The sequence below is a fragment of the Centruroides sculpturatus genome, unplaced genomic scaffold (assembly GCF_000671375.1).
Source record: "Centruroides sculpturatus isolate CEXI.00-Female unplaced genomic scaffold, Cexi_2.0 scaffold34, whole genome shotgun sequence".
NCBI lineage: Eukaryota > Metazoa > Arthropoda > Arachnida > Scorpiones > Buthidae > Centruroides > Centruroides sculpturatus.
This window is the reverse complement of record NW_019384328.1, coordinates 1,366,499-1,393,406: the sequence shown is the minus strand read 5'-3', so window position 1 is coordinate 1,393,406 and position 26,908 is coordinate 1,366,499. Positions and strand designations below refer to the sequence as shown.

Below are 26,908 nucleotides of genomic sequence, written 5' to 3'. Positions count from 1 at the left end.
CATCACATTGGCTTTACAATATTTAAAATGTTCTGTTTAAATATGATAATATGTTATAAAAGGAGTCCAGATAACGTGAACTGTAAACTTTCATACAAGACATTTTTAACAAGCAAAATTCTTAGACATCTGTAGATAATTTCTTTCATTTTCGTCAAATAATAGTCTAAAAGCTTAATCCTAAAAATCTGAAAATAATTAACAAACTTATATTTGTTAATCTTATCGAGTTTCAATTAAAAGATTTTCCAAGATAATCCTAATACCGGAGGCATAAAAAGTGATTACATACAAACAATATATACGTTATACATACAAGAACTTGGGGGTAATATCTCGTTAACGTATTAAAATCAACAGAAAAATAACGTATTAGAAATTTAGTATTTTATATATGAATGAATTCATAAAATGAACTTTATTTTTGAGTAACAACTAAGTACTGTACAAATCTTATTTCATCGAATATCTAACAGTGTTTATGCCATCTGATAAAAGACCATTTATTTATTTTATGAAACATCCCGATTAGCAGATTGTTACCGCTAAGAATTAACGATTATAACAAGTCAAATATTTAACGAATACGAATCATTTTCACTTCGTAACTTATACATTCGTTATCTGATTTATAATATGACAAAATAAACGAAGAGAAACCTCTTCAAGTTATCTTAGTAATAAGTCGCAATTAATGAGTTATATCTATCTCTAATATTTCGTTTCTTCTTCTAAAGGGCAATTAACAGAACAAAATCTCTAGCATGTATTTTAATAGTCTTCATTTTATTATTTTATTGTAACAAAAAAAAATTTTTTAATGTGGTTCTTTCTTTATTTTAATTTTAGATAGTTTGAATTAAGAAAGTAATTTTATAAAAATAAATTTTACTTTCTCATAAACGAAGCAAGATATTTAATAAATTTCATTCGGAAGTAAAAGCCCAGTTTATTTCATTGAATGGTTTATCCTGCTATATTTAAAAAGTTCTGTAACAAATATATTTTTTATATATTGGCTTCCTTTTTCCTAAGTCTAGGAATAAAGGAGACCAACACAGTGCTCACAAGTATATACTAAGGCTAGACAAGAAGCGTATTATAGTAAATACATTTTTTTTATTAAGAAATTTGATTATATCATTTAAATTTAATTTGAAATATTTTCATTGAATTTATTTTGAAGGACATTATTTAAATTAAGCCTAATTCTTTTTTATTCTAATTTAAATTAAGCCTAATTAGATTTTGTGACAGTTCATAAGTAGTTTATCTATACGGCCATTTTGTTTTTTCAGATTTTCTTCCGTTGACTTAACGCTTGAACGATTTTTCATAAAATTTCTTTGTTTAAAACTACTTCCTTCTACGAAAAGAGAAAATACATAGAAATTTTTCAGTTACTTTATTACTCTTGGATGATTGTTGTTGTCGCTATTAGATTCATTACTTACAATATATATATAGGCTTATATATACATTGTCTATNGTTCTAAATTTAAAATTGAATTTCGAATTTTTCAAATTTTCCCACTGAAGTTTCAAGTTGTAGCTCTTTATAATAATATATAATAAAAATTATATATACAGTATAATTTTTAGATAATGAATAATGTTTAGAATATCATAAGGATATATATGTTTATGCTATTCTAAAGTTAAATTTGATTGACAAGTTGTTTGTCGATTACATTTAAATTAAGAGATGACGAAACAAATTGCTTAAAACTAACAAATTTTGCTTGTGTTTATTCTTACGTGCGACAATTTTTTTTTTTTTGTTTGTTTATGTATTTCGAAATAATTGTGGAAAATTAAATTTTGGATTAAAATACTTTAAACAATTTTAAAATGAAAATATTCTAAATATGTTTTTAATATCGCACACAAATATTACATTAAGTATTAACTATTTTAATTTAATTTGCTGTTCTTGCTTCAAATGAAGAACGCGATTTCAATCAAAATTCCGAAAATTAAATCTGAGGGATGATTTACATACAAGGCATCAATCTTTCCTAAAGCAGTATATAGATCGATCAGAATGCATACAGATTCATACGAAAACACACTGTCCTCGTGTATATGAATAGAGAAAAAAACACATGACTAAGCTTGCTTTAAAATAGAAATTCTACGTCGTGATATTTTCATGTTTGTTCCAACATTTAGTAGCCCTCCCGTGTGAAAGATTGAAAGGGATGCTATTTTTAGCATTCGAATCACCGTTTGACATATTCACCCTTATATGGGAGCTACCTTAACTCTTTTGTTAGGAACTGTTTGGCCAAGATTAGCAAAGTTCGGTGTAATTTTGAAGGACGAAAAGATGGGAAAGTTCAGCTCTTCCGGTTTGGTCATTTATTTATAGTTACAAAAAAGTATATATATATACTTTTTTATATATATGAATAAAAAGATTTTTTCATTTAAGTATTCATATATATAGAAAAATAATTTTAAAAGTAAAATTATTCAAATTTTCTGTATAATAGATATATTAGCTTTAGTACTAGTTATTTCAATACAATGAAGATTAATTTTGTAATTGTTTCCAACCGACAGAGGTTTGAAATAAACTCTACAAAAACAAGCTGTTTAGTCAAACAAAAACAGACCAGAGTTATTTGTATCGTTTGTTCTTCTTCGATTATGTCTTTAATTAAGCAATAAAGGAATTGTGAAGTAAGATGAGTCAATCATTCGATGTCTGTTAGTAATTTACCATTCCTATGACTAAAGTTAAGTAAACACAATGTATTCATTTGTAGACTTTGTCAACGGTGATAGATCCTCGGTTATTTTTGTGTTGAATTTAGTTTAGCAGCAGCTTATAAATCGAATTATTACATTAAATTTTTACTTATGTTTTAATTCAAATAAATTTTTAAAATTATTTTCGCTCTATGGGCACCAAGATGATATTCAAAAATTGTCATCATCGTCTCGTTGAAACGACAATATTAATCTTATCATAACATAAATTCACTTTAAGAAAGTAAATCGTTACATAAGTTAAAGAACTTTTTTAAAAAAAATAAAGAATCAGCAAAAATTTTTGGAAAAATTAAGATTTATGACCAAGAAAACTACTTTTACAGGCTTAAAAGGGTTGAGTTTTTACCTTCCTTTAAAACCTCAATAAAAATTTCAAGAATTGTAAATGGGTAATAAATCTTGTCAGAGAAAAGCCGAATTTTTGCACGATACAATTGCATGTCCTTTGTTACACTAGTAATAAAAAACATATTCTACTTTGAATTCTTACTTAACTATTTTCTTATCTATTTCTTAGAGTAATTTATCATAACGGTAAAAAAAAACGTAGGAAAAAATCATTTTATAATGAACTGAATGTAACTGACTTTAAAAATATACTCTGACATGGATCTAATTCTCAAAACCAATTTTAACCATGTAATGCTAAACTAGTCTCAGATGTTTTATGATCGTGGGTTTAACTATGCTAAAATGGAAAAAGACTTTCAAAAGAATGACTGTTTAACATTATATCAGTATATTTATGTAACACTTAGAAAGATATAAACCTTAAGCTTCATTCAATTTATGTAATAATATAACATTTTTGGTAGTATTAATGTTTAATAGAATGTGCTTTTTCAAAATTTATTTTATTTTATTTTATTATTAAAACCTTAATGTAATTCGTTATTTTATCGTAAACAATTTCATCTGCTTAAAGTAAAAACAATCTTGTGGCAGAATTCTCGAACAATATGAAATTCAACAAAATTAATTTTAGGATCTTTAATAATTAAAAACTTTAAACTTTTCTTTTTCTAGTTTACTTTCCCTCTGGAGATCCAAAGGGACGAAAGTTGCTAATTAGACTGACCTGTCTTTGTCCGCCTTTATATTCAATTTACGTTTTTAATTTAAGTGATTTACAGATAATTTTATAACGATAAAATTAATATTTTTACTAATAGGATGGCATCTAACTAAACATGAAAATAATCAATTGTTCTAAATTTAAAATTGAATTTCGAATTTTTCAAATTTTCCCACTGAAGTTTCAAGTTGTAGCTCTTCTAATTATTAGAAAAGGTTAAATCATTCTTGACACTGTTCAAAGTCCTAAACTTATGGAGCTCCTGTTGCGTTGACTTATCTGCTCTTTCCCTCGGGCACTAACAAGTAAGTGCCCCATTCTTTTAAAGTTTCCTGTCGAAGAATATTGTTTTACAGTAGATGTTAGGTTGAAGATACTGTACAAAAATTACATACTAAAATAACCGTTTTCTTGTATAAATCTTTTAAAACAATCATCAGAATAAGGAAAAATTTTTAAAAAGTTACAAAATATTAATGTTTGATAATGATAAAATCATTAAAGACACACATTAACAATTTAAAATAATTTAGAAGCTTATATGCTTAATTATGTAATGGAGTTAAATTTTAATATATTTTTATAGGTAGCATATAAAGCTGTAACTGTCTGATCAATTTTTGTCAGAATCTTTCTTCGTATAATCTCCAAATTTTAATTTGACAAGAAAAGCATTTACAGATGTATGTTTTTACATTCTATTGTTAGGATGTTTCTATATTCTAAATGATAATCTTGTTATTTTGAAAAGAAATCTTAAAAGCATTGGTAGACAGTTTAATTAAGATTAATTGCACTGCACATATTTATTGATTACAATTATAATTATTATTATTGAAAGGACTAAGAGCATTATTTTTATTCCTTAATAAAATAATAAATAAATAATTTATTTACCGATAATTAGATCATGAAAAACTGTTCTACTACAGTTTAGAGACTAAACTGTTTAACAGTTCCTAATTTTTAAACATTAACAGTTTAACTATTAAATAGTTTAGTCTCTAAACTATTTGAAATACATAGATTATGAAAAATATTCTTATTCACTAGATAATTTATAGATAGGCCTAATTATTTTCTAAATGTAAAAATTCCATTTATTTCTTTTCAAAATAACAACATTAATTAACATTTAGAATCTAAAAATAGGCTTTTAAGAGGATAAAGTTTAACGAAACGAATCTGTAATTAAGATTTGTGTATGTATAATCTTAGATTATTCTTGGAAAACATTTCTTTTTAGTCAAATGTTGAGAGATAACATCAGTACTTGACATGTTTCAAAGCTTACCTTCAAAGACAATATACTATTTTTAGAATATATGAGAAAGATAATTGGATATAAAAGTAGATAGTAATTATTTTAGTATCAACTCAACTAAACCAGCTTAAAATATAATTAACAGAAATGTTACAAATCAATTTGAAATTATTAAAAACAAGTTTTAAACTTTAGATCTTAATGGAATAATTTGAGATTAAAACATAAAAGCTTAAGCTAAATATAAATTATCTTTTCGGAATGAATCAGTTGGATGAACTTCAAATCGATTAAACTGAATGATTTAAATGAAAATATGGGAAAAAATCGTATATATTTAAGTATTTTTTTTCTCCTGCTTATAACATTAAACTCTACTTATAAATTCGGGTCGAGAGATTAAATAATAATTATTTAACATTTTAGGGAATTAACCCGAATCTCTTGTAATAGTAAGGCAAATTTAATTATTAATTTTCTTGAAATGTTCGTCGAAAAAATATTCTATCAAAATTCTAATCAATAATTTTAAATGCTTGTTTTATTTTAAGGTTGTTCCAATTATAAATTGATATAAATGTAATAATTCAAAAGATTTCAATTTTGTATCAAAATCGATCATTGATATAATAAAATTATATCCCGAAGCATTGAAATAGTCTCATAATAATCTGATAAGATTAGAAACAATTATTATGACTGGATAAAAGCACATAATTTTAAATTTATTCTATTAGTAAAGAACATAGGCTATATGAAAGCATTTTTTCGGTTTGTACAACAGAAATGCACTTAATGCAGTTTGTATATATAAAAGGCGAGGTGATAGCTATTTACTGGAGTTTACTACAAAAACTAATTAGTCAAAAACAATGCCTTCCTTGTCAAGCATACCTTTATTTCATAAAATTCCGAGTATAATATAGTCAAACCTGTCTATAACGGAACCTGAATATAGCGAAAATATGTCATTAACGGAAAATTTCTTTGGTCCCTTGAATTTTTTGCAAAAAGTGATGTAAATTTTTATCCTATATACAGCGGAACCTGTCCAACGCGGAAACGGAAAGAAAAATCGGTATCTTTATCTAATTAATACAAATTTAACAAGAAGTTTACAAGCCTAATATGTATAAATCATAAAAAATACACTTACGAAATACAGAATAACAAAATATGATAATCCCAATAAAATTACTTTAATACAGTAAATTTTATTGGAATTTAAACGGAAAGTTTCTGCACATATTTTTATTAACAGCTGTTTCTATTTAACATAAATATACATGTAATTATAAGTTGTAAAATTTAACACGTTATTCCTGAGGTGAGATTGTATTCTTTGCTTCGAAGCTTATTTTAAACATTTTTACATCAGATTTCGTTTGAATAAAAAAACAAGTGGAAATGTCTGCAGATAAAATACACATCGGATATATTGCGCATGCTTTTTAAGTTTCGTAAAGAATATCACGCTATACAAACTGTAAAAATTACTCGTATCGTTTATGGGAAAGATGCTTCTAAACGCCAAATGTGTCAAACGAGTTTTGAAAGTTTCGTTCAGGAAATTTTGAACTGAAGGATACAAAACGTACGGGCTCCCAAAACCTGTGAAAGAGAAATTGCGGGAAGAATTTGTTAAAGATTGACGAATAACAACTCATGAATTTTCAAAAAATCTTGCATTAGTGTGTCACAGACACGTATTGTTGAAACATTACAGTCACTTGAAATGGTTTTTTTTAAACTCTTTCCGTCCTGTGAGCACTAAGAAGGTCTCTTTAAACAAGCTCATTATGGGTTCGTCTAGGCCCACAATGGGCGGCCGGGTGGTGAGGGACGGGGCCCGACACATAACTTAAAATTGATCATCTTATCGAGTGAATACGATCTCGAGAACAAGCCTAAATTTAGGAGTCTGAGAATTTAAAATTTTTTGTCAAATTCAGGGAATGTCCCGGGAGAGTTGTCAATCCTACTTTATGTAGTGACTCAAATCCTTCAAATAACAGGCTTTTATATAGTCTAATAATTTTCCTTATACATCATTAATAGTGTTTCGATTACCATAGATATCAATATAATTCGTATTTTTCTCGGATATAAAATTAATTTGAATAGAATTTTTGAATTTTAGAGCGAGAATAAATGCTGATGCAATGTGACACATCGCACATCCAACATTATTTAAAAGCGCGCTAAGAATAGCTAACAACTTCCCAAATCTGTGCAGGTGGTCACTTGGGGTCACTTGGGGTCCCAACGGGTTGTTTATATCCCGAAACACAATAGCAACCCTTTCAGAAACATAAATACAGAGCTAAATTTAGAACCATCGACAAGGACACTCGGAGGTTACCCACTCCGACGTTTACCCTGTGCAATCGGTGTCAATCTGTTTTTGGTTATACTTGTCCCAACTAAAGGATTACGCATGCGTGATGAAATACAACAGATGTTCCTAAAACGAATGATGGACACTGACATAAGTTTAAACAACCGTATAAAAGCATTATGGATCGGCTTTAATATTTGTTCCTTTTTAGATATATCTGAAAATACAAATTTAAAAAATATTTTAAACTTATATCTAATTTAAATAATTTATAATTTCAAAAAATTAAAATTTTATAAATTAAATTTAAAAAAACCAAACAGTTAGTTAGAATATACTGATGTACTGTACCCTCCTTCGAGATGGGAGGAGTTTAGACGAAAGCTTCTCGTTGGATGACTAAGCTAAAGTTGTAACAGTCGAACCGAATTTCACCAATCCTACTTCACTTTGTGTTATATAACAGTAATATCTTTTTTAAAGTAATACACAACAATAATTCATGCTTTTCTTTTATAATTATAATATTTTAAAATTCTAAGTAAATCAAATTATCTTTTTCTCGAAGAATTTAAAAGATTACAAATTATTTTTGACAATTTTTTTACTTTATTTTGTTAAGATTGGAAACTTTGCCACTTTATAAAATATTTAATTAATTTTTCTTTCTATTTTCGTTTTTGTTAAATATATCAAATTATATTGCTGCTGGTAAAGAAGGTTATTCTGAATTTCCGAGGTTATTTTTAATCTAAAAATGTTTAAATATAATGTAAATATATGTTTAAATGTAGCACTAAAAACAAAGTTTTTCTCGCGAATTTTATTTTGTTGACTCATTGATAATGAAAATAATTTAGTTTTTGACAATTTACTCAAATTCATCTGCGTGAATTTTTAATAATTAATAATTATTAAAAAATTGATGATTACATTAAATATATCAATTTAATGTAACTTGATATATTTAATAATTATTAAATGTATCAATTTGCATTAAAAATTAGATTTGCTTATTAATTTAGTTTAAATGTAATTTCATTTACAATTATTAAATTAAAACATATACGAAATATTCATAAAAATATGTGTAATTATTAGTCTTATATAAATCATATCTTATACAATTAACAGTGTTTATATTATTTGGACTATTTACAGTAGGATATAAATTTATATACCTATATATAAGTTAAAATAAAATTAATTTTATTATAAAAAACAAACAAAAAAAAACAGAAATTAAAAAGTTTCCAGTCTTTAGCTTCAATTTATTTTTTCGATAAAGTTTTAAATTTCAATAATTATAATTCATTTTACAATTACCACATTTAAAATTATTCAATCATTACTAAGTAATTTCTAATATTAATTACTTTATATAGATGAAATATGCTACATTAGATTAATTTATATATATATATCTAGGCCTATATATAATTATATACATGTAGGTAAAACACAATGACAAATCAAAATTTTAAATTAGGAGATGACAATGCTAAAATTTAATACACAAAAGAGACAAAACAGTCTAAAAATGGTCGTTTCTTGGAATTTAAAGAAATGTTTGGTGGAAAAAGAAAACAGTTTCCAAATATGGCATAAAAGTTTTCCCTGTTATGATACAGCATTAGGGAAATGGAATCCACCTAAGCATATTATTAAGAAAACCTAACAATATTGTTAGAAGTTATTTAATGATGCAAAAGTGTACTCTAAGAATTAAAATGTATGTAACAAAACTTGAGTATTTCTCTACATATTGTCTTAATGATAAAAAACACGAAACATTACACTGAGTCCCATTACCAAGCCATATGGGGTAATGAGAACCATCATATAAAACATTAAAAAAAACCTGCAACGTTAGAAATGCTTGTTCAAAAACTAGGAAACTTAAGTTTTTGCATATGAATTATTAATTTTTTACATATGTATATGTTTTCAAAATATTTGTGTGTTTAATGATGACTTCAAACACTTTAAATTAAAAACTTAATACTCAATACAATAATCACAAATGTAATCATCTGAAGAATCAAACCCACTACATTCAGAATGTGCCCAAGCAACACAAACAGTACATCTGTACCACAATTCTTTGTTTCTACCAAATTCTCCACAGATAATGCAGGTACCATTGCTTGCATCTATGTCATAGTCTTCATTATCATCACAAAGATCTTTCTCATCACAATCCTTTTTATCTGTTGGCTTTAAGATTTAGGAAAAGGAGACTGGCATTTCTCATTAAGTGCCAGAGTCTCCTTTTATGCTTTTCCTTTTCTAATTCGGTTCTTCTTACGAGGAGTTTTAAATTTTTCTGCCCTTTTTTTCTTCTCCCTACACAAACATTTCCTGGGTGTTCCTGTAAGAACTTCAGAATGTTGCTTCTTTCTTTTTATTTTTCTGTTCTTTGATGGACCAGGAACTGAAAAAATCTTGTCAATTGAAACAATGGTATCAGTGCTGGAATGTGCATTTTGTGTTTGCTCTTTGTCTCTTATAGCGTCATGTACTGTACAGTACTGTACAGTACAAAATATTGCGACGGCGCATAGATGCCACTCACGTTCAATCACATTATCAATCATAAATGCTTTCACACTAATCTATGAATTGAAGAAATTTGAAAAATATATATTTAGAATAATAAAAGTCGATATGTTTAATAAAAATATTTAATCGAAATTAGAGAAACTAAACGAGAAAAGAGATCAAGTGATAAAATGTCGCAAAACTGACAATTTTTAGAGGGGTTTTGCGTTAATATATCTTAGTTTTGTAATTAAAAATTCAAGATCTTGTTTAGATATTGTGGAATATTTAGGGGGGAAGGAGAAGAATCCCAGAACTATTGATGATTAAACGTAACATATATATTCTACTTAAAAAAGCGAAAAGATGTAGTCTACTGTACAGTACATATAACTTATTTCAAATAAACTGCATTTGAACATACTGCATTCGAATTCTTTGCTTCGCACGTCTCTCATGTATTCTCTTTTCTCAAGCGTTATGAAAATATCATCTCATAATAATATAGGCATAAATCAATAATAAACATTTCAATTTTTTACTAGATGTTAATCAAAAATGTTTGTTGGTTTGCATTATAAGTATGACTTACATCGCGCATATTATATTTGCGTTCGTCTAATAATAGGCTGGATGATGATAAAAAAATTAATCCTCTCGCATATCTTTATGAGAAGGTTAATTTATTTTATAGACATATTTGAAACATTTTTTCTAAAGACTTAAAAATTTATTAGACCTAAATTTACGATTAAAAAAATCGTAAATTTAATAAATTAAACTCAAGTATTGATTTTATTCTTTCTATTATCAGACCAAAACGACATAGTTATTTTCCTAAAAATTATTAAAGGTACTAATTTTTTTATGAAAATAGATTACATGAAATAAAAGAAAACTACTGGAGATTGTAATATATATATATATATAAATAATTACTTATTAGTTTATAATAACTTATTCGGTATAAGTTACAGTTTTATAAACTTACATTTTTAAGTTACAGTTTTATAAACTTATATGAAAATGCTGATAATAAGGCAATGATTAACACACCAAACTATTTAAATACCTGCACTCGGCGTGTGCTTAACTTAACAGATCATTGTTCTCTAATTAACTGTAGGTGTCCTTACTATTGATAAACCAAAAATAGTTGAAAAAATTAGTTTCTTTAATTTGCGAATAATGCAATTGATGATGACTGTGGTGCATTAGCACGCCAATCTAAAATATCTTTGGTTAATATAATGCAAATTTCAGAAAGTTTTCACTAAACTCACAGAGCAATAGGAAAAAATTACAGATTTATTCCAATCAGTTAGATCAAATGTATTAAAAGATGTGATAACTCTACAGCACATTTTTATCAAAACAATATCAGTGTTTTGATAAAAATGAGTCTGCACAATAGGGATGGATTTTGTACAGAATCTTCAGAAAATGTGGCATTGGTGTTCGTTAACAGGTTGTCTTCCTTTACAGTAATTTAATAGTGGAAAGGAATTGGGGAGTTCAATCTGGTCTTCGTTTACAGCGGTCTCGCTGACAACTTGCATTCCGTACTTTGCAGTACAGAATCTGTACTCTGTACTCTGTACTTTGCAGTGATTAAAACATTAAAATTTCTACTTTTCGTTCAGAATTTCTATCAAGCTATAGGCCTATTATATTGAATTTGATCATTTTTTACATATTCATGGACATTTATTTTTATTTGGTTTAAACAATTTATTATAAACTTAGCCAGAGTTCAATCAGCCTTAATTCATTAATTTACTCATCTCAATTACAGGATTAGACGTATAAATGTATAAAGATGAATAGTGAATTTTTGCAAAAAAAAAAAATTATAAAAAACTGGTTAATGGTAATCAAATGTTAGCACTAATGTTAAATATCCTTAGGTGACTCGATATTTTACATAATTATTATCATATAAAGTAATACGTTGATATTTTTTTAATGATTCGTCATTAAATTAAAATTAAATTTTCATTCTCATTACATTTAGAATGGACATTATTACAGGACGAATTTAGTCTTGCAAAATTAACTAAGCTAAGTCACGTTAAAGTTTAATTATGTAATTAAATTTTAATTTAATTGATTTGATATCCAACATTATAGAAAACAGTTAAACGATTAGTTCTAGAAGTAAATTAACAGTTATGCTATGTTATGTTTAGGCTTATGATGTGCCCAAACTATAGCCCCGGGCTAAATATGGCCCATGTCATGCGTAAAATATTACTTATAAATGATATAAATAGGCTTTTTTTAAGTATAGGCCTATATGAAATATACAAAATATTGTTAGCCGTCCTACCCCTACGAATTATCCGTAATTTAGCCCGCAATCGAGCAGTTTGGACAGACTAGGTTCCTTAATGAAACGTTTCTTTAATACAAATAAATAGATTTAGTCATTTAATAAGGAATAAAACAAGCAAGCTCACAGCATAATCTTATTCTAAACGATTTAAAGTGACGCGATCTTATAATACAAGCAAGTTAATAACAATTAACAATTAATAATTAAAACTGATTGTAGGTACAAAAATTTAAATGTGCTATGTATTCACTCGATTTTTAAAAATAAAGCTTAAAAAAACTGACTCCTAACACCAAGAAATTGATTGCTATGATCGATATCTTAAAATTTACTTATTTTTAAATACTGTACTAAATGCATAGAAGTTATTGATACTTGTATAACAAGTTCAGTTGTAAGTTATACATCTTAAAAATTCATATCTAAGTAACTACAAATTGGAAGTTAAAACAAGCTTATTAACAATATGACTCTAAATTGCCACTTATTTTCTAAAAATTGCTGAATTTTCCTTGAATGCACACGTACATAATTTCTGTAGCTTCATCACGTGAGTTTAGTACGACCTTCTGTACAATGCTTATAAAATTATATCAACTCATGCTTACATGCATAGATTTTATGAGTGCTTGTTAAAGGATTTCTTCGGGAGAAATTCTAACCTTTGGAGAGGACAACTCTCCCCAAGACGCTTTAGATAAAATCGTGATTAACACTATAAAAACAATAAATTCAGTAGTACGACAATTTTCGCATTATGTAAAAAGAAATATAAAGAATTAGAGAAGGTCGAGTTTAAAAAGTAAATTCGTTTTGATAAATATATGCTATCAAATTAGAACCTTTGTTATTTTATTTGTATAATTTTTTTAATGCTAAATGCCAATTTCGAAAAAAAATGTCTTAATTATGTAAAATATTATCTCTGTTTTAAGTTTATTTGAATGAGTCACGTAACAAAAATATTGTTTAGTAGAAAAAAATTGCTTTCTCATTTAAACGGCTCAAACTGGTAAAGAATGTCTTGTTACAGTACAGAGTTCAAAACGTACAAAATGTACAGTACAGTATTTTATTTTGAAATGTCTAATGTTTGTAGTGTATGGAAACCAATATTTAAAAATTTCAATTTCATCGACTTGAAAATATTTTTATAAGATTTAATACTGTATATAAAATATTTGTTAACCATCATTTCACTGAAATAGCTTAATAAAACAATTTGCTGAATAAAGATTGGCTGAATATTTAACTCAAAATACAATAAAAACCGTCCTAAAACGGAACGTGAATAAACGGAAAAATTTCTTCGGAACGAAGTGATTTTCTATATTAAATTCTATTGTAAGCCGGAAATCTATCCGACGCGAAAACGAAAGAGATTGGGTACGAAGAATATAACATAACATGGGTAAAGTGGAAAATTAAGATTCCACTCTTAGACAAAATAAGTAAAATCTCCTCCAGGCACTGGCGTCCGCAGAAAATTATCCGGGGTGGGAAAGCTTGGAGACAAATAATTACATAAATAAATTTTATTTTTGGTAGAATCTATACAGATTATAGATAGGGTGACAAACTTCCCGGAACTGTCTCAGGCATATTTAATGACGTATAGCTTATAATATTTGATTGTAGAATCGACCTTTGGATAGAGCAATTTTATTAACACGCCACCATAATAGCACCAATTTATAGATCAATAAATAAATGAATTAAAATATAGGGCCTATATATATCCAAAGTTTAATCAGTTTTAGACCCATTTTCATTGATTCTGAAACGTGTTCCCGGTTCAGAGACCTAAACATGGGTGGGCAAGATGGGCGACTGCCCAGGGCGATACTCTTAGTGCTCTCACAAGTCAGAGCGGGAAGAGGCCTTTTCTATAGAACTGCCCAGGGAGACAGATTGTTATAGACGGAAAAATTGGCCGAAGAATAATAAAAATAATAAAACATTCTTAATTTCAGATAATTTATTATTTTACTTTTTGAAAATAACAATTAAATGTGTGAGATCCGATACCTCAAATCTTTCGATTAAAATTACACTATTAATTGCTAGCATGTCCTCTGCCACGATTGGATTGTAAATGTTATTGTCTGCGTATTATAGAATACATTATTGCATATCGTACGTAAAGATTACGCATCTTAATTACTTTTTATAATTATAATTTACGGAAGTTTTACTCGATCCCGGGCAAGTACCCGTTTGTCCCCTCTGCGTAAGTCCTTGCCTTCAGATATAACGGTCATTGCATAGCAGGACAAAATGTACTTAGAGAACGATTTAGAACCATGTCAGAGAAATGAAGGTAACGTGACAAAGGACATATTGACACAAGGAACGTGTTTGAATGCCAAATAACTAAGTAAGCGATGACAGAGTTCGTTATGAAATGAAACGTCATTGTCTTGTTTACTTGCCGCGTAGATGTGCATTCATTGTCTTTGTTTTGTTGAAAATAACGAGACAGAATCGAATACTTTTAGGAATCAAGAACTCTCAAGAATCGAATGAATTTCCGAGAATCGAGAATCAAATTCTGGATAACAAGCAACGAATATAGCCTAATAAAACAGACAATGCTGCCAATTTGTTTTGTATAGAGCATGGATGCACAGACCGCGGCATGCGGCCCGCCGGTCGAATACTGGTGGCCCGCCGACAGCAAAAATAATACTCTCGTACATTCGAAGAATATTTAATTCTATTCCAGAATAAAACCAAAAAAATCTAAAAACTTTATATATAGTTCAAAATAGTAGAGAAATCAAGAATTTTCTAGCGCGGTGTGAGCAAGCGAGATAGCAATAGTCCCGAATTCCCGATTGCTCGCGTAGGTACGAGTAGATACACGAAGCGTAGGAGAATAAGTGCAGTTTAATAGTGTTTTGGGGAGGCAATAGTTCTAGTGTAGATTTTAACTCGACTAGCCGGTGTCATATATTTTGATCCACATTCAACGTAGATTTCCTGTTAACTCGTCAAGTGCCGTGTATAATTGTGTTGTGAAATCGTAAGTAAAACTCTGTTATTAATAAGTGTTTCCCTACCTATTTAATCAATTTTAATCAAATTTAGCTTTAATGTTGGCCAAATATTAAAATAAAACAAAGAAATTACTATTTTTATCAGAATTTCTCTAACTGTAATAATTACGTCATTATTTCAGATATAAAATCTGTATAAAAATCTTAAAATTTCTGAGGAATTTAATCAATTATTTTTGATAATTTAAAAAAGAATGGGTAATTTAAGTAGGTACTGTAATTGTTTTTAGGTGCTGTGTTAATCCTAGCCAGGATTAGAACGCAACATGGAGAAGCCAGGACCTAGTAAAAAACGTAAGGTTAAAGATGAAAATCGGCAGTTTCAAGAAATTTGGACTGAGAAATACTTTTTTGTATGGTCGCATAACAAAGTCGTTTGTTTAATTTGCAAAAATTCTGTTGCGATTGCAAAGGAATATAATGTAAAAAGGCATTATGAAACGCAGCATCCTTCTTTTACCAAGTTTACAGGTGAATTAAGAAAGCAAAAAATGTTGTCTTTAAAACGGGAGATTATTGGTCAGCAAGCTATGTTTACAAAACCCATTCAAGATTCAGAAACAGCTACAGAAGTTAGTTATGAAATTTCTCGAATGATAGCAAAGCGAAGTCGCCCCTTCAATGATGGCGATTTTGTAAAAGAATGCATAGAAATTGCCGCTAAGAAAATGTGTCCAGAAGCAGCAAAAAAGTTTGAGAAAATTCAACTGAATCGTATGACTATCCAAAGACGAATTATGTCTTTGTCAGGTAATATTGCGGAACAATTAATTGAAAAAACTAAGATCATTGAATTTTTTTCATTAGCACTCGACGAATCCACTGATATTAGTTCCACAGCTCAACTTCTCATATTCATACGAGGTGTTACTCAAGATTTTGAAGTCTTAGAAGAGTTATTCGGAATGTGTTCATTGAAAGGTCAAACCAAAGGAGTTGATATACTCAATGTACTTTTGGATGAGTGTTCAAAAACTGATTTGGACTTATCAAAATTATCGGGAGTTGCGACTGACGGTGCTCCTTCGATGATTGGTGTCAATTCCGGGCTAGTTACTTTGCTGAAAAAGCATCTGCAAGGAAAAAACATAAACGCTGAAGATCTCATGCAGTTTCACTGCATTATACACCAAGAAACCCTCTGTTCTAAAAAAATTGAATTTCAAAATGTCATGAAAGTGGTAGTTTCGACTGTAAATTTCATAAAATCACGAGGACTCAATCACAGACAATTCAAACAATTCCTTGATGACATCGAAAGCGAATACGGAGATTTACTGTATTATACAGAAGTAAGGTGGCTAAGCCGTGGATTGACACTGGAACGATTTCTAAATTTAATGGAAGAAATTGGAATATTTCTGGCAGAAAAGCAAAGGGATGTCCCGGAACTTAAAAATCCTGATTGGTTGTGTGATTTGGCTTTTTTAGTTGACATTACAAATCATTTGAATGTCTTGAACACACGGCTTCAAGGCAAAAATCAACTGATATCCCAGCTCTACGCTCATGTATCATCCTTTCAATGCAAGCTGACACTTTTCAGATCACAATTGAATTCTGGAAATTACAATCATTTTCCGAATTATAAGAAAATGGCTGAAAAATTCAACAAAACTGCGATTAATTTCAGTTATGTAGAAAAGCTAGATATTTTGATTCAATCTTTTCAAGACAGATTTTCGGATTTTAAAAAAGTGAAACCTCTGTTGGACATATTCAGCAATCCTTTCACGATTTCAGTTGAAAATGCGCCAGAGTCAATGCAGTTAGAAATTATCGACATTCAAAACGATCAAGATTTACGCAACAAATTCAACGAAGGAGACTTGCTGAACTTTTACCGCTGCATTGATAAAAATATGTACGAAAAGTTGCGCATAAACGCTCTGAAATGTGCCAGCTTATTTGGTTCTACCTATATATGTGAACAAACTTTTTCAATACTAAATAATAATAAAACAAAAAATCGAAACCGCCTTGCAAATGAAAGTTTGGAAGCAGTTTTACGTGTTGCTACAAGTAAATTTGAGCCAAATATAAAAAAGATTGTAAGCACTATGCAGTGCCACGCTTTAAATTAATAAATTCTTTTTGAATTTTAATAAATTATTATCAATTCTTTATTGTCTTTAATTACCTATACTTCTGGCGGCCGGCCCGCCATCAGTTCATGATTTGCCCGAGTGGCCCCTAGTCTTCATAAGTCTGTGCAACCATGGTATAGAGCAATTAGTAACTAACTAATATAGAATATTCGAGAGCAAGTTGATTAACATTTTGATAGGTTAATTAGAGATTGAAGTTAATAATTAATTAACGTATTGAAATTTCACGAAAAGCTAGATCACAGAATAACTTGGTCTTTGTATTACTGTAATAACGATTTGAATTTCCAACATACTAGTTTTTGGAACTCGAATAGAGTTGTTCCCTGTGATTTGAGTTCATAAGGATCATATCGAGAAAGTTTTCGAATACCTGCAAACAACGCAAACTTTTGCAATCGAATAGAATGGCAACTAAGGGTGGGAGTATTTAGTCGGAATCATTTTAGATTAATTTTGATTAATCGTAGCAATAAAATTTTTTACGCATGTAAAAATGATTTTACTATAAAAATTAACGTAACTGTGACATTTATCTGATGTAGTTTAAATATTAAAAAAAAGGAAAAAATACTAAAACCTGTTGAAAACGGAAACCTGCCAAAACGAAAAAAATAATTCCGTACAGTGTGATTCCGGTTTACACAGGTTTTATTACATTAAATATTAAGAATAAATTAACTAAACATATCACCATCGTCACCATAAAAAGATAAATTCAATATCACAAAAAAAAAATCTGAATATATTTAACTTATTTTCTTGGCACAATATTTTGTTTTAACCATATTTCAGTTTTGAATACATCTACATTTAGTAAATAATGTGCATACTTCTTATTTACAAGAGATATCAGAGCTACTTTTAAAACCAATAAATATTATGCAAAGTCTTGTTATATTGGGTAAAAGTTATTCAAAAATATTAGTTTAGTTTAGTGATGATAGTCTATATTTTATACGTTTTCGGTCTTAAACTTTATAAACAAAATAAAGTATTAATGTATACCTAATATGAAGAAGACAGTTTTAAAAAAATTTCAAATATATAATGTTAATCAAAAGATTGTTTAAATTATAAGCAAGCTTCTGATCAAATTCTTTAAGCAAGAAATATTTAGAATATGGAAATGTCATTTTCGCTAATTAATTAATTTGATAACAGGCTTTAAGTCAAAAAATATAAATTAAAATAAAAAAATCATTGAAAAATTCAAAGTTGCTTAATGAAGAAAAAATTGTTTATACATTAATTTAAGTACAACAGTTGAAGATTTGTAGTACTCTTCTGTATCTTCTATCTGACTAGCTTTTAAATAATGTGGCGTGGCAAGTCTATGCTTTTATATAATAGTTAAAAATTTGAAAGTACGCAAATCAAAAGAATATTTAAATTAAAAATCAGCTACAAATTCTAACTTATATAGATTATTAGACAATTGCAAATACAGTATATAGGCCTAATAATACAGTACTTCACAAATCTTTCTCTTAGCTTAATTCATTTCTGGAGGTTATATGTAGCTTACTAACAAAAAAGAAACGAAGAAATTATTCAAAAGTAAAATGACTATTATGTAAATTAAGAAAAAATCACAACAGCAACAGGTAATGTGTCATTGAAGATGTAGATGAGAAAAGTAGTAGATCTACTGTCTTCTACATTAAAGATGTAGAAGACAGTAGATTCGTATGTCAAAAACATGTCATATGAATCTACTGGCGTCATCTCTTACTAAAACTACACTTGTTTATATTGCAATACTGCTACTATGTAAGCTGTACAAAACTGTTACGAGTTTTAAAAGTTGTCTACGCTTGTAGTAAGCTACTATACAGTAGTTTCTACAGTAGGTTTATTAATTGAGATAAAAATACATGTGATTTACCTATTATGTATTTCGAAAATTCCAAAATTTCTCCAACTTCTATAACCTTTCTTTTATTATCTCATTCATTCTTCTATTTTTCCATTTACTTTCAATGAGTACAAACCAATATTTTTTTCTTCATTTGAGACTAAAAATATATTTTATCAGTACTGCAAGTTAAAGTTATAATCATCATTTGACATTATTGTTTATATAATCATGATTACATGTCAATTTTGATCAGACGTAAATACGATGCTAATTCATCACAAATATGATCAATTAACCTATCATTTGTGACGAATGATAATTGAGAAGACTTACCTTACAAATGCACTGTACTGTACAGTACTTAAATATTAACATGTTAAAATAGAAAAGATTGATGTAGATATACTGTAGAATAGAACAGATTAGGCCTATATTAATTATCTAATTATCCATATAATTATTCCAGCTATTAGTTATAATTGAAATAATAAAAAAGATTAATATTAGCAATTGTAGAATGTATGTTTGTTTTGATAATTTATTTCTGTAACTATTACTATACTTCATTACTTTAAATATTGAAAAATTAATTGCTATTAATTTTATAATAATTTATAATAAACGACAATCTTCTATCTAGAAGATAGATTTTAAATAAGCATCCAAATATGTCACACACAACCAATAAAAATCAGTTTCATCCATAAAGCGTGAGCTACATTCTGCCAATCAAACAAATCTAACTTAGCACTTCAGCAAAACCGAAGTGCCTCCTCCATTATCTGTATCTCGCTTCGAGGATTTAATCGGCTATTTCAAGTACATAAAACTTTTAAATCAAAATCTGCATATACAATATTTCAATAATAGTTGTATTTTTTTTTTTAAATGATTTCCTAATTAGTTTCGTGTTTATACAATCAACGCCATTAATAGAGAGGTTGAGGCGCACGTTTTAAACGTGTAAACGTGTTCGTGTGACGTTCGGCGCCGCTTTCCCGTAAGCCTAAAAGTTTGACGATGGTGTTTGGAATGTCGAGCGTGATTCCACCGACTATCCAAACACCATTGTCAAACTTTTAGGCTTACGGGAAAGCGGCGCCGAACGTCACACGTACACGTTTACACGTTTAAAACGTGCGCCTCAACCTCTCTAATTGAAAATAATTCTTTTGTTTTATTAAAAAATATATTTATAAAAGATAGCCTATTTAGGAAACAATAACAAGCAGGAAATGTGTGCCATTTTCAGGGGCGAATCCAGGAATTTTATTTATGGGATGCAGTTCATGTGAATTTCGGTATCCAAAATCGATTATTTTTAGTATCAAGACAAGAAAATAGCAAATCTTACACAAGAACTTTAAGTTTATTTATTTTAATCAATTTTTTAACTGTGGAATTTTAAATCAAATGTACAAAATAGAATAATTATTAAAATTTGTGTTATTTTTAGTGTCAGATCTGGCAACAAATAGTTATTTTGTTTTCGTATCACAGTTGCTTTGTTGAATTTCAACAAAGTTTGTTTGCAAACACCTGCCATGATTTTATCAGAAAAATCATGCCACAGAAAAGCAAAATGTCCTTCTCAATCTCAATTACATATAAAACAGCAACTTCTTTTTATATTTTGTTGATGCTTTTATTCAGATATCAGAGCAATAACTTGTCGCCATTTTAAATCGGGTCGAGCTCAGGTTAAATCAGCAGTTAAATTGTGTGGAAGTTAATTCGTCCTTAAAATTGATAGTTAATTGGCAGTCTGTGTCATCAGTAATGAGTTCGTGAACCTTTAGGCGATAAGATAAGTGTTATTAAGACTAGGTCACAATTATTCTAGTAGGGGAATTTGCACTTTAGAATGCTACCTGCTGGGAGCAATTAGAAACCACTTTTTGTAATGCACTCACTATGAGATTGCAATTGGTATTCACAAATCTAACTTTGTAAGAAAATTTTTCTGCGAATTTTGATTTTAGTAACCATTCATAACGTGACATCTCTGTAGTAACCATTATTAGAAATTAAAAACCAAAATATAAATCATAAATATAATAATAATTAAATGCTTGTAAGATTTCCAATATGCGAAATATTTTAGAAGAAAATAATGGAGAATTACTTGTAAATAATGAATGGACTTAAAAGTAAAGAAAAAATAAATAACTGAAATAGAAGAAACCTAAATTAAAGCATAATTTTAAATGATTATAATTAAAAAATAAATTTATATCTAATGACATTTTAGTCAATTCTTTCGGCATAAATAAATAAAAATATGATAGTGTTTCTCTTGTAAAATATTTGATATCTGTGTAAATATTAAAGTTTTAGAAGTAGTAATATATTTGATTAACGAAAAATTCTTAAACAATTATTGTAACTACATTTAAATACTGTATATACGGAAATTATTTACATAACATGTAAACATAATAGAGATATGTTGCTATGATTTTTAAATATTAAAAAAATCTAGTAACGAGTTTTTTAACTTTTCCGGTAACATTTGGTGGCGTCATCTCTTATATTTTTAAAATGTTTTATATTTTTAACTATTATAAAATGACAAAAAGCTTAATTTTGAGAGTAGGGGTGAGTTTTACAAAAAAAATTGTAAATGCTAATCACCAGTAAAAGGGTCATTAAGTCTGACCCTACTAGGAATACACACGACCCATTATCTTCCCACTCCCTCGACCTTTAACCACCAAAATTTAATAGCATCTCTTTCCCTAATAAACAAACCTCCCTGTAAAATTTCAGAAATTTTCGACAAAAAGCACAGGAATTATTAATTAATTAAGCTTCGAAGAGGGTGAAAAAATCGTGCCCCATCCACACACATTGACATCCATACATACAGAAAACACCCCGAAATTTTTTGCATTTCTCGACGTTTCATGATGTCCTGAGTCCAAAAATGTAAAAATCTTGGAGGGAGTCATTTTTTAACCGATCACCATACTTTTCCTCTGTTATAGGCTATATAGGCTATATAACAGCCGGAAAAGTAAAACGATTCTAGAAGATCAATAAAGCGAATATGATTACATACACAGATGGAAATAGATACGCTAGACCAGATTCATCTAAAATTCAATTCATATTGTGCATTTTTAATCGAGAAAATTAAAAATTTATCACTTACACTCAACTGTCCGCACCGAATTTTCTCACAATACACTTAACATATAAACTGGAAATTATGAATAACACGGTTTACTTATAAAAATATAGCAATTTTTATTATAATTTATCCAAATTTGAATAAGGATTTTTATTATTTAATAGGAAAAAAATATAAAAAATAAAGCAAAAAATTATTGACATTTTATTTGAAGTATTTGTTTTCGAAGAAAAGTTGATTTATTTGAAAATGTTTACAAAAGTAATATGAAAATTATTATAAATATAATTCTTGGCATGCTCAATTATAACGTGGTCAATAAATAAATTCAGAGACTTTTGTGTAAGCGGAATATAGACTAAAGCCATTAAGGTCGTTTTTCGCAAACTTTTAAGTTTGAATTCTAACACAGAATATTATTTAACAGATTAATAAAGTTTTAATTATCTAAAGTATATTATCATTTTCGTTTACATAATTTTAAATTTATAAATAAATGACCAATTTGATTAATAAAACATTAACGCTGTAATATGATGACAAAAAATTAGTTTAGATTCGATATATTATGCTAAACCGATTTATTATCATTAAATCAACTAAAATTTGACTATTAATAAATGCAAAATGCTAAGAAGAATAATAAACATATATTCCAGTTTAAATTTCTTATTACTCTACTTACGCTCCCATCAATGGCCAAATGGATGACATCATTAAACACGGACCTTTCTGTGCCTAATCAACGGGCTGATCGAGAGGAATTTTCTGTTTTCTTCACGTGTCTAAACCTACGTATGGGCTAGTTTTCCATATAAAGCCTTCCCGGACGATACACCACTTGACAGATTTGTCCATGTGTTACGTTATCTTATCTCATCAATTCAATCCATTTCTCTAATTACGTAGGGCACTAAATTTTAGTCTACTTATTTGTTTGGTTTAAATTAAATCTTACAAATACATTGTTGTTTTAATAAATAGATTCCGCTAGTTCATTCATTATTATAGGCCTATAATGTAACTACTAGAAAATTTTCAAAAATTATTATGTCATATAATCTCATTTGCTAATTTTTAAAACATCTGAGAAATGATGGTTTGATTCCTTACATCAATATAAAAAAAATCTATTAACCAGTTTTTTATCTTTCCCGCCAACATTTAGTGGTGCCATCTGTTATGATATTTTATTTAGCAATTTTTTTATATTTTTAACTATTATAAAATGGCAAAAAGCTTAATTTTGAGAGTAGGGATGGGTTTTATAAAACATTGTAAATGCTAATGACGATTTTACTCGTTATTAAGTCGAATCCTACTGGAGATTCACCTTTATCTTCCCACCCCTCGATTTTTAATCACAAAAATTTAATAGCATCAATCCCCTAACAAACAATCCTCCCTGCAAAATTTCAGAAATTTTCGACAAAAAGCACAGAAATTATTAAGATTCGAAGAAAGTGAACAAAATCGTGCCCCTCATACATGCATACATACATACATACAGAAATTACCCTCCCCCCATCTTTTTGCATTTTTAGACGTTTCAAGATGTCCTGAATCCAAAAATGTAAAAATTATAATTTGACGGTAGACGATACAATAAATAATAATATGTATGAAAAATGTAATAATAATCAGTTACAAAACTAACAAAAAACATTAAGTCTGAAATGAAAAAGTTATAGATAATTTATTACAGTTAGTGAATAAAATAGATAAGGAAACCCAATTTGAATTAGAATCTGAAAAGGATAAAAACTACCTTTTTAGGTATATTATTAAACAGATTAGATAATATTATAATGGTTCAAAAATATGTAAAAAGTTGTAACGTAAAAAAGTTATGAATTTTTATTCCAATGTTCAGAATTACATAAAGAAAAACACTTTTAAGATAAACATAGACAAACTTAAAACAGAAGGAGTTATCAAAACGATCAAAAGAAAGAAATATCTGATATAATTAATATTTATTTGTTAAATGATTATCCTTTAATAGTAATTAGAAAATGGTAAAATGAAATTGAAAATAGAAAACTAACGTCGAAACAAAGTACCAATAACCGAAATAAAATATAAAATTGTTTACTAAAATGGAGTTTATGAAAATACTTCAGTTTCAAATTTATAATACAGTGTAAGAATATTACCGGAATTTAATAATTCATTGCAAAGAAAATTAAATTGTAATAATATAAATATTAATAATAAAACTAATATATTATTAGAACGGTATAAAGTAATATATAAATTTTATTGTTCATGTATGAAAAATTACGTAGGTGAAAAAACTGGAAGAAATTTAAAACTTAGATTTATTGAACATATTTAAGCAATCAAAAATAATTTGCAGTCATCAGCAGTAGCTAAACATTGTATTCAATTTAATTGTAACATAAACAAGAACTCATTAAAGATAATTAAAACTGTTCAGTAATAATAAAACGTAAATTGTAAGAACATCTCGAAATCATTAAAATTCCATAAGAAAATGGAATCAATTAAAATTCCATAAGAAAATGGGATCACATCAATTTTGGTACATAAAATTGGTTACAATGTTTTCATAAGGAAAAATAGATACTACAGTATGTTTATTTTTAAGTTTTTTAAATTAAAAAAAGTTTTAATGACATTGTTTACGGGATATTCAATAGATGTCGTTAACACAATACTTAATAGACGACCTTATAGTAATTTGTGGGTAAAGTACAGTACTATACTGTACATGCAAATATAGTACAGTAATATAGTGTCTTAGTACGGTGTTACTAGCTTTACAGTATCGTTGAAATATCCATAAAGTTTGTGATATAGAGTACAGCGTATTACATTATGTTATAATTTTAAAATTGGTTATATTCAATTGTCGTGTGTATTATACTGTAATATGTTTTAACAAGTGTCGAATAGCAATTTGAATTAGCTTCATGGTATTGTTCGAATCTAAAAATTGTAAGGAAGTGCATACGTAGGCCTAATCTAATGTAGTACCATATTATATTTTGAATTTTTTAAATCAGCTGAAAGCATTTCTGTTAACAAGTAACTTAAGTTTACAGATATTTTCAGAATTAGGCTGAAGAGGGATTGAATTGCGGTTTTTCCCGAAATACATACCGCAATATTATGAGATTATAGGAATTATTTTTCTTAATAAAACAGTTAATAATACTACTATTTAAAAGCCATATCATTGGTGTACTTAAGCAAGAAAGTGGACTTAAAAAAACATATTTATATAAGAACAAAAAGCTTAATGTAAGAGAAAATTTTGCATTTTAAACACGAAAGAAAATGACCACGTGCTATCAGACATTCAAAATATGGCGAAGATTTTGCCAATTTTTTTTTTTCAATACCGATCTTCTTTTTTTATTTTTCTTGAAAAATTGAATATAGGCCTATATACATACCTTAACCTGTATATGTTAACGTATTATACCATGCATATAAAATTTTGCAAGGTATATAGGCTAATACGTTAACATATTATATCTTGCACAATATTATGTATATAATGTTTATTACGTAAGTTAAGGAAGTTAAATTTGGAACAAAGATAAGAATTCACTGTTTATGCAGAGCGTCAAGACTTTTTAATTTAGCGTGTCCTAACACAAGTTCGCAAGCCATCGCTGCACTTCAATCAGGGACGAAGTTCTACGTATTTGATTGCACGATGGGATAAAAAGAACAAGATGGTTTACTGAAACTTTCTGTATTTCATATTGTTCTGTTAATAAGTCAAAATATAATCTATACATCATAATTTATGGTAATGCAATTTACTGGAAAAATTCTCTTTGCTTTTTGATATAACATTGTAAATTGTTTCAGAGAGTAACTGTTAGAACACACTTCAGAAAAATGAATATTACATTCAAAATTATAAGAAAAGGAATAAAAATTGTACAAAAGAATGTAAGTCAGAATAATTAAAAGTTTGCAAATTAATATTTTTATCTATTTTGTATGGTTTAATATATCTATGATTCTTCTATAGACTATACATGGAGTGATTTAATTTAGATTTCGATCCGAAATTTTATACAGATTATATTGCTTTCCCGCTATTATGTATAATGGTGGGAAAATGTGGCGATCGGTCAAAAGACGATCCTCCCAAGATTTTTACATTTTTGAACTCTAGAGATCTTGAAACATCGAGAAATGGGTATGTGAGAGAACAATTTTTCTCACCCATTTTGAAGTTGAATAACTCCTGTGATTTTTGTCGAAAATTTCTGAAATTTTGAAGAGAGGTTTCGGTATTATGGGGTTTTAAACTATTAAATTTTGCTAGTTAAAGGTCAAGGGGTTGGAGAGAGAGACAGAGTCATGTGTCATATCTCGAAAAGGGTTGGACTTAATGAAGATTTTAGTCATTTACAATTATTGGGCTACAAT

The 26,908-nt window shown here is 28.1% G+C and overlaps 1 protein-coding gene across 1 annotated transcript; it reads left to right on the top strand.

The window, feature by feature from the left end:
• Positions 1 to 15,098: 15,098 nt before the first annotated feature.
• Positions 15,099 to 17,474, top strand: LOC111628826 (general transcription factor II-I repeat domain-containing protein 2-like). The gene has a single exon (XM_023372672.1). It carries the CDS (start codon positions 15,657 to 15,659, stop codon positions 17,472 to 17,474), a length of 1,818 nt encoding a protein of 605 aa, XP_023228440.1. The 5' UTR covers positions 15,099 to 15,656.
• Positions 17,475 to 26,908: the final 9,434 nt, after the last annotated feature.

Coding starts and splice junctions, on each gene's coding strand:
- LOC111628826 (XM_023372672.1), top strand. CDS start 15,657: ATGGAGAAGCCAGGACCTAGTAAAAAACGTAAGGTTAAAGATGAAAAT.